Genomic DNA, 13,994 nt, shown 5'->3' on the forward strand with positions numbered 1-13,994 from the left:
TTTCCTTTGGTTTTGTTTTGTTTTTTGTTTGTTTTTGTATATAGTTTTATTTCATACATAAGAAAAATGTGTTCTAACTATGCAAATATATAAATGGCATCAGCAGAAACATTAATAAATAATTATTTGTGGCATTCTATATTCAAATGCTGTGTTATTTAAAACCAAATTAGTAGAATATTTTGGCTTCAAATTATTTTAAATTTTATTATGAAATTATTTGGTGCTCTATATATCATGGTCAGGTAGAACTTCTAGGTTATGAAATTTTATCTAGGCATCATTTGCAATTCATATTTTAACATGAAATGGTGTGAGAAGCAAAGCTTCCTTTTTTATTGTCATTTCTCCCCTTTTTAAATACCATACATCATATTGTAACATTCATTCTTTACCACATTTCAAGAATTGGTTTTAATACCATTATTAAAGCTTTTTTGTTTTGACTGCTTCTGTTCTTTTATTTGAAAAGTGATGGGCCAGATGATAAAGACGAAGAGCATGAAGATGACATAGAAGGTAATTGACAATTTGTTTTTCAAAGTGTTTGCATGTTTTGTTTTATTTTTAATATATTTTTAATGATTTCAGAGAGGGATGATGAGAGAGATTCATTGATCAGCTACCTCCTGCATCTTCTCTTACTGGGGATGGAGCCCATAACCAGGTGTGCACCCAGATTAGGAGTCTAACTATGACCTCTTGTTCATAGGTTGACACTCAACCACTGAGCCACAGTGGCAGGGCCATGCTTTTCTATAAGCTTCTCTAGAAGAGTCTTTAATTCTTGATTTTGTGCAGTACGTCAGTTAGGCTATGGGCCATTACAAATAAGGGTATCTACACTAATAACAGTAAGATGCAAATTGACAGTACCTTTGCAACACCCACCAGCCAATCAGGAGTGAGTATGTAAATCAACCCAATAAAGTGGTGGGTTAATTTGCATACACAGTGCTGAGCAGCTTGTGGGGGGAGGGGACACTTGTACCGCCCCAGCCGCTCTGGGCCTCTGGGCAGCATGGGAAGGCAGGAAGGCGGCTCTGGGCAGAGTGAAAAGGCGGTGCTGGCAGCCAGAAGAAGGAAGGCCCATTCTTGCATGATTTTCATGCATTGGGCCTCTAATTTACGTTATAAATCAGGGTATTCTTAAGTTAATTTATCCAATGTCAGGCCTTTTTTTTTTTTTTTTTTTTTAATATATTTTATTTATTTTTTACAGAGAGGAAGGGAGAGGGATAGAGAGTTAGAAACATCGATGAGAGAGAAACATTAATCAGCTGCCTCCTGCACACCCCCTACTGGGGATGTGCCTGCAACCCAGGTACATACCCTATACCAGAATCGAACCTGGGACCTTTCAGTCTGCAGGCTGACACTCTATCCACTGAGCCAAACCAGTTTCGGCCAATGTCAGGCCTTTTGTTGAGCAATTTGTATTATTTTATTGCTAAACGAATCAAATACCCATTGATATAAAGACTGAGTTGCTTTAAAAGAATGATTCAGTTACTTGTAAGGGAAATTTATGATCAACTATATAATGATCTTTTTCAAAATATAAATTCCTTACTCAGAGGATATTATTTATTATAACTATAGCTTATGTCATAATTCTTTCCTTCCAAACAAATAACTTCTAGAATTAGTGTTTAATGATAATCTCACATAAATCATATTCCCTCTTTACATTTCTGCCCAGATTCTAGTCCTATACTCACATACATGTATTTGAAGAAAATACTCAATTCTTTCTTTAATGGACATAGTTCTGAATATGTTAATATCAGATACAATTGGTTACGGAATTCTGGACTATGATTTGTAACCCCTAATTCAAATATATTAGACTGAGTGAATCTAAAAATGGTTCGTGTTGAAGCTGAATGTTTTTAAAATGTATAAATATTTATTAATTTCAGAGAGGAAGTGAGAGGGAAGAGAGTGATAGAAATATCAGTGATGAGAAAATCATTGATAGGCTGTCTCCTGTATGCCCCACTGCAGATCGAGCCCACAACCTGGGCATGTGTCTTTGACTGGAATTGATCCTGGGACCCTTCAGTCTGTAGGCCAATGCTCTATCTACTGAGCCAAACCAGCTTACGGCGAAGCTGAATTTTTATTGTATTTAGACTAGAGGCCCAGTGCACAAAATTCGTGCATGGGGGCGGGGGTGGGTGGGATTGTCCCTCAGCCCAGCCTGCATCTTCTCCAATCTGGGACCCCTTTCACAATCCAGGACTGCTGGCTCCCAACTGCTCGCCTGCCTGCCTTCCTGATTGCCCCTAACCACTTCTGCTGCCAGCCTGATCACCCCCCTAACCACTCCCCTGCCATCCTGATTGATGCCTAACTGCTCCCCTGCCAGCCTGATTGCCTCTAACTGCCCTCCCCTGCAGGCCTGGGACCTCCCCCCCCCCCCCCCCAACTGCTCTTCCTTGCAGGCCTGGCTCCCCCTCCCCCCTGCAACTGCTCTTCCCCGCAGGCCTGATTGCCCCCAATTTTCCTCCCCTGCTGGCCTGATCGCCCCCAACTGCCCTCCCCTGCAGGCTTGTTTACCCTCAACTGCCCTCCTTTGCAGGCCTGGTCCCTCCCAACTGCCCCCCCCCCCTCTGTTGGCCATCTTGTGGTGGCCATCTTGTGTCCACATAGGGGCAGGATCTTTGACCACATGGGGGCAACCATATTGTGTGTTGCAGTGATGGTCAATCTGCATGTTACTCTTTTATTAGATAGGATAGAGACCTGGTGCATAGGTGGGGGCCAGCTGGTTTACCCTGAAGGGTGTCCCAGATCAGGGTGGGGGTTCCTTTAGGGCGTGGGGCAGCCTGGGCAAGGAGCCTGTGGTAGTTTGCAGGACAGCCATGCCCCCCGGCAACCCAAGTGGAGGCCCTGGTATCTTTGATTTATTATATAATTGAAACTTTGTAGTGCAGCCTTGAGGGGAGGCCAGGGCAGGCCAGGGCTGGCAGGAAGTTTGGCTTCCTCCATTGCCAGGGGAAACCCAAGCCTCCTGCTGGCTCCAGCTCCATGGCTGCCACCAAATTTATTGGGTTAATTTGCTTACTCAACCCTGATTGGCTGGTGGGCATGGCTTGTGGGCATAGCAGAGGTACAGTCGATTAACATGTTTCTCTTTTATTAGATAGGATTGTAGCCAACTTAAAAAATTTTTAAATTAGAAATTGGTAAATTAGGAGATAGATTCATATAGATTTATAGAAATATTCAAAATTATGGAAATTCTTAGGAAACAACCCTTACATTTTTTTTGTTGGTTTGTAGTTTAGGATGTCAGTCCCTTTTCACTGTGTTTAGTTCCTTCTCTAAAGACAAAGGTCACTCATAGGTGAGGCAATCAGGAGTCCTGAACTGAAAAAGCCAATAGTACAGAGAAGCCTTGGGGTGACAGCTTCCAACCTCATCACCTCTGCAGAAATTACAAAATGGCCCAGAGGCAATATTTAATACGATAATGTACCAAAACCCCTTTTTAATTTAAAGTCAGTGGTAAGAAAGGAGGGCAAAACAGTACATTTATTTTAAGAGAATAATGTGGACCAGCTTTTTAATTTTTTTATTATTTTTTTAAGTTAATCTAAGGTAAATTTTCCATTGATGTTTAGAGAGAGTAGAAGGGAGCATAAGAGAAGAGAGAGAGAAATATTGATGTGAAAGAGACATACCAATTGGTTGTCTCTTGTACATGCCCCTACTTGGACCAGGATCAAGTCTGCAACTGAGGTACATGCCCTTAACCTGAATCGAACCCACAACCCTTCAATTCACAGGCCAACACTCTAACCACTGATCAAACTGACTAGGGTCAGCCTAGCTTTTTAAATGAAAAAATTAGGGACCTACACATATCCTAAAAATAATTAGTGGTGGTCTATAATGCAAACTATAAAACTATAAAAATGAATAAGGGACATTAACCAACAAATTTCCCTTACTGGTACAATTTGGTACCATGTCTGCCAGCAGGCCTTACTATTCACCTTTTGTGTGGCAGGGCCCGTGTTTTAGCACTGCTTATTTTCCAGCCATCCTAACTTAAGCATGAGTGCTAAATCATTACTTTTACATTCAATAGAGATTCATCCTACTTTATGTTGAAAACACAATTTTATTTTATTTTTTAATCACCTGAGAATATTTTTTTTTTTTTTACTTTAGTTTTAATTTACTTTTTAAATCCTTATCCAGAGATATGATTTTCATTGATTCTAGAGAGAAAGGAAAAAGGGAGGGGGATAGAGAGAGACATCAATGAGAAAGAAACATCAGCCAGTTGCCTCATATGTGCCCTGACCAGGGTTTGAACCTGCAACCTAGATATGTGCCTGACTGGGAATCAAACCCATAACCTTATTGTTGCACAGGAAGATGCTCCAACCAACTGAACCGCCTGGCCAGGGTGAAAACATATAAAAAAAAAACAAAACCTGAGAGCAATATTTTATTTATAATAGCAGTGTGCCAGAAAATTCCCTTGTCTTGCTTTTGGGATTAAAGTAGTTGTATATAACATTTTTCCATTAAGAGTATGGAGCCAGATTGCCTGTGTTCATATCCTTCCTCAGCCACTTCCTGACTCTGAGACTCTGGGTCTCTCTCTGCCTCTGATACCTTACCTGTAAAGTGGCGATGACAATAGTGTTTCTACATCATAGGTGGTTTTGGATTATAGGACTTTGCATATCTAAACAACTTAGAATAATACTTCAATGTATGCTATATAAGTAGTTGCTGCTGCTATTTCTCTTAGTTCAGAAAGCTTTCTTAAAGTCCATTTAATGTGTTTAGTTGAGGTTTTTATTTGTGTGTTTCATTTGTATTTTGATTGTAATCTTGCTTTATAGTTTCATTTTCTCTCCCTTTACCTGTGGATCATATTTTGACACAAATGATGGCATGTGGGTTACTTTAGTATTGTGCTATCAGTAGGTGATCAAAGCTATCCCTTTGTTTTATATTATTTTGCCCTTTCAAAGAAACATTTTAATTGATGCTTTGGTATGGTTAAGAAAGGATGAATTTTTCCAAAGCATTCATTGGAATCTTAAGAGGGGGCAATTATTTACATACCCTTGGAAACTAAGAGTATTGAGAGTTGAATTGATGCATTTCACTTTATATTGTTTAAATTTAAATATTAGGTTTGGGGCAAGATGGAAAGACTCTGCTAATAACGAATATTAACATGGAACCATGCACAGTAGACCCTCAACTAAGAATTATTCTTCAGTGGCTCGTGGCCTCTGAGGCTGAAGTTGCAGAACTTTCTTTTCATGACTCTGCAAAGAAGGAGTTTATACAAGTAAGTATCTGCCTTACAGGGTGGCTGTGAGGATATTATACATTTAGTACATCATGTTTTTGTGTCAACTGGTTGATCTAATAAGATAACTCATTGATAGTAGATTAAATGTATAGGCCGTAGAGTCTGATAGTTGGGCTCATATATCAGCCCTGCTACTCTCTAGCGTACATGTAACCTTGGGCAAGTTCATCAATTTCTTATCTGCACTGTGTAAGTGAGTATAGAATGTACAGAGGTTTGTGAGGATTCAATATAATACCATAAAAAATGCTTAGTCTAGTGCCTGGTATATCCTAAGTTCTCAAAGTTAGGTGCCATTAATAAACATTTCAGGTGTTTCTATGAAAAGATTGAGTTTGTATTAAATTGATTTATAATTGTGCCTATTACTTGATTTGTCTCTTTCTCTGTTAATCCAGTTTCATTAGTGTGAGGAGCTAGCAAAATCAAAAGTCAATAGAAGTTTAAATTCTAATAAGGGACAATGGACCTGTTTAATAAGGTTCTAATAAAACATTCAGATTTGATGTACTAATAGGATATTTTTATTGAGAACGTACTGTATACCAAGCACTTTGTTAGTCAAGATTTTCAGTTTACTGCACAAACCAGCATTTGGAATTATTACCACAGCTCTTTTATCTCAAGTATCCAAAAAATAATGAGCATATTTGCTAAAGAAATATAATGGTATGTTATTATAATAAACATCTGTATTTTTATTTAAAAAAACGTTTTTTTCCAGTTTAGATTCTTAAGGTTTTTGGCTCAGAATGTTTCTTATCAGAACTTTGGTTTAATTTAATTGTAAGGTATAGAATAGTCTAATGAATAACCAATGAAAATTGCACAATAATAAAAAAGTTTCTTGTGATTCCTGGTTCAGAATTTACAAAAGTATTGTTGGAAGAAGTATGTGAAAAAGATATTTTGAAAAAATACTGGGTTTTTTGTTGTTGTTTGTTTTTACTTAGATATTTTGGTTTTGTTTTGTTTTTCCAGTTTAGATCTCTGTTTTTGGGCAAAGGAAAAAATAAGACAAAGCGATGCTCAGGAAATAAACTGTCAGGGAGAAAGGATGGGTAAGAAAAGTGTTAGAAATGACCTTAGGGAGCAAACATTTTCAAGTCATTTAGTCTTAGATGGGCTAAGAAAGGCCAGCAGCAGAGTTGAGTGTGATAGCGCTTGAGTTAAGGGACCTTGTCCCCATGTAACCTCAGAAAATATTCTGCCAGTTCCTCAAAAAGTTAAAGAAAAGAAAAAAAAAGTTAAGCATAGCATTATTGTATAATGCAGCAATTCCATTCCTAAGTATATGTATGTTGTCCATTGCAACATTATTCATAATGGATCAACAGTGTCTATTAACTAATGAATGGGTAAATAAAATATGGCATATCCATGCAATGGAACATAATCCATCAATAAAAAGCAATGAAGTGGATACATGCTACACCATGGAGGAACCTTGAAATTATTGTGCTAAGTGAAAGAAGCTGGTCATAATAGATTATGTGATATAAATAATTTCATGTAAATGATATCATTTATATGAAGCTAGAGGCCCAGTGCATGAAAATTCATGCACTGATGACAGGGGCGTCCCTCAGTCCTGCCTGCCCCTTTCACAGTCCAGGAGCCCTCAGGGGTGGAAGGCTACCCAGCAATCAGGGAAAGGCTACGCCCCCATCACAACTCTGCTGCTGCCACTGCCAGCAGTGCAAGCCTCGGTCAGCCCTGGTTACCTGAGCCTCAGGCTGAGTTGCCGCCATCTGAAGCTTGCCTGTGCCTTGGGCCAGCCCTGGGCGGCTAGGGGGCTGACGGGACTGGGGGACTCTGGAGCCAGGTGTGCGGAGCGGCCGGACCCACCTGAGGGCAGACCCGGCCGTGCTGCCATGACTGGGCACTGCCGTCTTGTGACTGTGGGTGCCACCATATTTGAGGGCATGGCAGTCAATTAGTATTGGGTCGGCAACTAAGTAATGGCGGATTTTTTAAAGAAAATCAAAGACAATTTTTTCATGGAACTAAATAACTTTATTCTGTAATGTATTGCCCATTTTGATCAATGACCTTTTGCCATATTTCAGGCAGCATCATAATCCCACGTTCAAAAAACTTCTGGTTTTTATTAGCAAAAAACTGAATCAGGTACGATTTGACATCATCATCATTATTGAAATTTTTACCATTCAAGGAGTTTTGTAAAGATTGAAACAAAAAGTAATCAGATGGTGCAAGGTCAGGACTATATGGTGGATGTGGCAAAACATCCCAACCAAGCTCCATTAATTTTTGCCGAGTGACCAAAGATGTGTGTGGCCTTGCATTGTCATGATGGAATACAACACCTTTTCGATTTGTCAATTCGGGCCGCTTTTCTTCGATTGCATTGTTTAATTTCGTTAGTTGTTCAATGTAGACATCAGAATTGATCGTTCGGTTGGGTGGTAAGAGTTCAAAGTAGACAATTCCTTTGTAATCCCACCAAACTGATAACAAAACCTTCTTTTGATGAATATCAGCTTTTGATATTGTTTGAGTTGGTTCACCTGGCCTGCTCCACGATCTTTTCCACTTGATATTGTTGTAAGCAACCCATTTTTCATCGCCAGTTATCAGTCGTTTTAAAAATGGATCATTTTCATTACGTTTCTTTAGCAAATCGCAGCTGCTAATGCGTTGCGTTAACTGTGATTCTTTCAGTTCGTGAGGAACCCATGTATCGAGTTTTTGAACATAGCCAAGTTGTTTTAAGTGATTTTCAATGCATGTATGTGATACATGAAGCTTCTCTGCAATCTCACGTGTTGTACTGTGACAGTCTGAATTGATTATTGCTTTGATTAGGGCGTCATCAACTTCAACTGGACGAACAGAGCGTTTTTCATCTTTGAGTGAAAAATCACCAGAACGAAATTTGGCAAACCAATTTTGACACTGCCGTTCTTTTAAGGCTTCGTCACCATAAACAGCACATAACTTTTTATGAGCTTGCGATGCGTTTTCCCTTTGCGGAAATAAAAAAGCAAAATATGACGAAAATGTTCCTTTTGATTTTCCATTTTTCAACGAACGCCAAACGAAAACTATAAAACAGATCAAAAAACTTTTTTTACTGATTAACAGCTGAATAGCCAACTATCAAATAACAAAATGTGTTTTACATTTGTACTACGTCTGCAAACCTAAAAATTCAACTGAAGCATATATGTGTGAAACCCGCAATTACTTAGCTGCCGACCCAATACATTCCTTCCTTATTGGCTGTAGGTACCGCCATTTTGTGAGGGCACGATGGTCAATTAGCATGTTCCCTCTATTACATAGAATGGCTAAAATAGACAAATAGAGACAGAAAGTAGATTAGTTTCTCCCAACCCTCTCAACTCTAAAGAATTTTGAGGGTTGGGAGAAATGGGAAGTGATTACCAATGTGTAGGACTTTCCTTGTGGTGTGATAAAATGTCCTCATATTGGTTGTGGTGATAGTTACATTCAACTCAGTGAATAATACTAAAAACCATCAACTGGTAACTTTTAAAAGAGTGAATTGTGTGGTATGTGAATTATATTTTTATTGAGGTATAATTCAAAAGCTATTTTTCAAAAGGCTAAGCATATTTACAGAAATTAAAGTATCAATAGTTTTTACAGAACTAAATAGAAAAAAAAAATGAGTGAAGATGTTCTGATTGGTGATGATAGTTTAATTTAAACCTGTATGTATTAACTTTTTTAAAATCCTCATTAGATTGTATGTTTGTTGATTTTAATCAAGAGAGCAAGAGGAAGAGAGTGAATGAAAGAGAGAAAGGGGAAAACATCCATTGGTTGCCTCCCATATGCATCCTGACTGGGAATTTAACCCTTAACCTTTTGGTGTACATAATGACGCTCCAAGCATCAGAGACACCCGGCCAGAGCTACTTACGTTTTTTTTTTTAATTGCGGTATAATTGCTATATAATATTATATTAGTTTCAGGTATACAACATCATATACTGTATTGTGAAATGATACCACAATATTTTACTTTTGGTGTTGTTTTTTTTTAAACATTAACATTTCTTAACTTAGAAAACCATGTTTCCTTTGAGGTTACAGTGTGTATTCCAAAAACACACACCACACTATATGTTGTGGAAGGAAAATCCACATCCTTTTATTAAGCTTGACATTGTCTTTATTATTTTATGTTTCTACTAGAGGGTGTGGCAGATGTATTTAGTTAGGTTAAGAATTTCCTGTAGAAATGTGGCACTATACTCCCACACAGGATATTCGCGTGGTGAGGTTATTGGAGTTCTGTCTCCAGCAATGCCAAAGTGTCATCTGTGGAGGAGATGTGTTTATAAAGGGCAGGAAAGGAAAATGTTTAATTTGGTAAAGTGGTGGTTAAGGAGGAAACTTTGTTATAACTGGGAAACAGTATTTTATTACAAACAGCAGGATTCTTAGATTTCGCTGATGTTAATATAAATGAAAACTTTATTGCTATAAAATTATTTTTGGCTAATGTTTGACATATCTTTCTGTCTTATTAGCTTTCAAAACAATTACAAGAAAAAGGATGGAAAGTGGGAGACCTCCTGCAGGCTGTGCTTAACTACTATGAGGTGGTGGAAAAGACTTCCAGTGAGGAGAAATGCAAGTCACTGTATGATTGGCTCTTGGAAAGCGCATAGAACAAATTCCAAGCCAGTATATGTTTATTATTTGTTTTAGGAGAAGAAGAAACAGATAAAGACGCATAGGATAAAATTTGAATAGTGAATATTAACATTTAAAGTGAACTGAGGGAAAGTAAATATAGCTTTTTATGCTCATGGGTCGTCACATATTGTATATAATTCATACTTTTGTAATCTCTGTTCAAATATTATCTTCATTCTTCTATACACATGTGTAATATGTTAAAACCCTAAGAAGGTATTTGAAGGAAGGTATAACTGTGAGGTTTTCAGGGACATTGATGTCATTCTTTTTACATCCAAACTGTGCTGCTAGAAACTGCACTGAGGTGGCTAAGGATAGGTTCCAGGGGTAAAGAGTTATAATAGAATTTGCTCTTTTGTAAACAAGTGGTATCCTATTAATAACTAATTTGACATTAAAAAAATAGCATTGGAGCTGATTTTTTTTTGGTAATTTTGAACTTATTTTTAAGTCAATTTTATTTTGAAAGCTCAGCTATTGGTAGGTTTTTGAATCCCTCAAATTATTTAATTCCTTAGGAACATTCGTATTTTAGGTTTCTGATAATACTGTAAATGATAGTTTCTCAGCCTTTCATCAAAGTACATTATTTCTAATTGTTCTGGCAGGAAAGGGAGTGTGTGTATGTGTGTGTGTATGTGTGTGTGTGTGTGTGTGTGTGTGTGTGTGTGAGAGAGAGAGAGAGAGAGAGTGTGTGAGTGTGTGTAAAGGAATACTTTAACCTTGCTAGTGGTTTGTGCCCTCTTTTATTTTAATATTTTCTTGGTTAGAAACTCACCATTGATATTAAAAAGGTGCTTTAAAATAATATGTTTGTAAAGATTGTGCAGCAAAAAAATTTTATTTATTTTTTTGACTATTGGGTCCCCAACTTATCCTATAAATTAAAATAAAGTTGAAAAATATGTTGAAATTAAAAAAATTAATGTTAATAGGGAAATGCATTTAGAGAAGCCCAATAATGATTTTCACTCTTGAATTTTTGAAAACCTCTCCACTTGAGCAAGGATAAGTTTTCTTCTAGGGGAAAAAAAGGATCCTCCTGTGATAAAATCTGCACTATTTTGTAAACCTCTGACATCCTTTTGGCTCTACATTTCCTACTGCTTTGGCTTTAGAAACTGCAAGTTGATTTGACTAGAGGATCAAGATTGTGTCTTGGTTGAGGGTGTGCATGTGTGAATTTTTGATTCTTCTATGAGTGGATTTTGTGATCCAGAGTAAATCACTTTTTTCTGGGGGCTTTGGTTTTGCTTTAATACATTTTTTTTTTCTGAGCACTAACTCTTTTGGAAACTGCACATAGTATAGAAGCAATAGCACCTGCCATGGGACAAGAAATAAGGGTACTTAACATTAATTTTAATTAATAATTACGGTAGAGAAATATTTTGAAGTTATATTGCAAGCTTTGGTTTTTCTCAATTTAAGATAAAGAGCAGGCCTTGAAAATAAAAGTTCCTCGAGTTTCTTTAAGTATTTTTTAAGGTGGAGAAATGCAGGAAGTTATATAACCAAAATTGTTTCTGTCTTTAGCTTCTTGGAACTTTGACATACAGCAGCACTGGACTGGGTTTTTAAATGTTAGGAGCTGTGTTGTTAATTATAACATGTGTTAACTGATTAAGTTTGGATTGAATTTTTACAAATGTATAACTGTCATTGTGTTTAGAAACTCCAGTGTATGTATGGGTTTGATTAACAGCAAACTGAGTTCTGAATTTCTTTTAACCTAAAGTGACAATATATTACTTCTGTAAAATTTTGTGCTTGAAAATGTTTATGTTTATTTCTTGTGGCAGTAGTCATTTTGAGGTAAGATTTTCCTCAGCTCCTTTTCTCCTTTGCAGTTTTATGGAGCTGTGCTGTTTTCTGAGTTCTCTTAGTTAGCCTCCACTTATGTCAGCCCAGTCATTAGGTATTGGCATGCCTAGTAGTAATCATAGGGAAGTCCACACTTGTATCAGTTCAGTGCAGGGGCATAGAGAAAATGTTAAGTATTGGCAGATGTGAAAAGAAGCCTCCTTACTTAGAAAACATTTGTGTTTAGAGCAGTATTTTTATCAAGTACAGTCTAAATTTACTTTCTTTGAAGGCACTTTGTGATTTTTCCAAAGACATTCTAGATCCCTTTGATTGCTCAGTCTTCAGAACAGCTCTGTTTTTTGAAGACAACTCTGTCTTATTTTAATATAAATCTACTTGACCTATTTATATTATAATATTGTATTAATGTCATTCTGTAGATTTTGGCTCTTATGAAATAGCTTATTCAGAACTGTTAAAATTGTGATGTGCATTGAGTTGAATTTTCTTTATCACATTTAGAGCCATTGAAGGATCTGTGGAAAGAAAGTGAATGAGGCCTCTGATAAGGGGTTTTTAGAACATTATTTTAGATTGAAATGTGGCAAGTCTTTCATAGTCTTCTTTTCTCAAGTTAAATATAAATTTTTAGTATTAGTAATGTTGATTTTGAAAATATGTACAGATTTATACAAAAGAAATGATTCATTTATAAATCATAGAAGAAAATTACAATCTCTGTTGGATGGTTTGATACAATGTAATGGACTAAAACCTTTGAAAGTATTCACTCAGTGAATATATGAGATGACATCTTTATACTTTGAAAAATGTTTCACTTACCCTTTCAGATATTTTATATGAATTAATTAACAATACTTTCATTATGCTTAAATAAGTGGTTTATGTTGTTGATAAGAGAGTTTGATTACTTACTAAATGCACCCTGTATGAAACGAAAGGTGGTTTGCCCAATGACGTTGACATTAGTGCGCATTCCCCAGCGGTAAACTTGAGTCATCTTCAGAGTCCAGACCCAGATGTTTTCTTAGTTAATTATTTAGCTAATATTATTCTTCCACAATTAAATGTTATCAATTTCCCATCAGTCTATTGCTTACACTATATATTTTTCAATGGAAACTTTCCAACGAATTTTAAAAAAATGACACATCCATACTCAAACTGTAAGGAAAATAAAATACTTTCTTTTAAAACCCTATCCACCTGTCACTAGCACAAAAGAGTTAGAGCTTCAATGGGAATTATAAAATTGTACTAAAGTGAAATACATTTTTTTTCTCATTTGTAGCAAAAGGCCCTGTATGCAGTTACTCACTATTTCTGCTCTGAAGAAGCAGATACAGTGTTAGTCACGCTTGTCACTTTATTTATTTATTTTTTTTTTACCATCCATGTACATTCCTTTTACAAGGGTAGAATTGTAGTTGTAGTCGTTCATTGTTTTATTTTTGTTGTAATGTTTGAATACTATTTAATATCAGGTTTAATATTGCTGGATTTGCTATCTTCTGTTATTTGTGCAGTGTTAAAAGTAATTCACATTCTTATTTAATATACCAGATATATAGAAAAAGCAGCTTTAAATAATTGTAGTTGTTTATTTGACTGTGCTAAATTACTATATTAAGATCTTATATTGTATAACAGTAACTTCTTTCTGCTTTTCAGTAATTTAATATGTTCATTTACCGAACTATGAACTTTAGGATGCACTAAAATTTTGTTTCAGCAGTGGTTCAAAATAAACATTTCAGAAATTACTTTTGTAATAATTCACAGTTGTTCTTTTATCTTTCATCAGTTGTTTAAGTCTGTGATTTTTCCCCTTCCACCTAAGAATTCTTCAATAAATTTAAGAATTGCCTGGCCTTGGTTTCATTGTATAGTATCTTATTAACTACTCTGAACTGAAATAAAACGAAGGCATACAAGTGGAACTGCTATAATAGAAGACACTTCAAACAACCTCAGTACTTCTAACTTGATTTCCTAGAACAAGAGAAGTTAAGAATGAATATATATATTTAAGTCCTTACCTGAGGACATGTTTACTAATGAGAGAGAGAGAGAGAGAAAGAGAAACATTGATGTGAGAGAACCGGGGATCTAATCCACA

General features: G+C 36.4%; 1 protein-coding gene across 3 annotated transcripts in view; it reads left to right on the plus strand.

Annotated features, from left to right (window-relative positions):
• The window catches only part of AKAP11 (A-kinase anchoring protein 11), a 57,018-nt gene extending 43,272 nt beyond the window's left edge, over window positions 1-13,746 (plus strand). For all 3 annotated transcript variants that reach the window (XM_084876528.1, XM_084876527.1, XM_084876529.1), the window contains 3 exons: window positions 473-519; window positions 5,166-5,326; window positions 9,877-13,746. In XM_084876528.1, the coding sequence (XP_084732654.1) occupies window positions 473-519; window positions 5,166-5,326; window positions 9,877-10,017 (349 nt within the window). In that variant the 3' untranslated portion in view covers window positions 10,018-13,746. The remainder of the gene's footprint in view (window positions 1-472; window positions 520-5,165; window positions 5,327-9,876) is intronic.
• Window positions 13,747-13,994: the final 248 nt, after the last annotated feature.

This window comes from Pipistrellus hanaki (genome assembly GCF_964339955.1).
Source record: "Pipistrellus hanaki genome assembly, chromosome: 3".
Taxonomy (NCBI): Eukaryota; Metazoa; Chordata; class Mammalia; order Chiroptera; family Vespertilionidae; genus Pipistrellus; species Pipistrellus hanaki.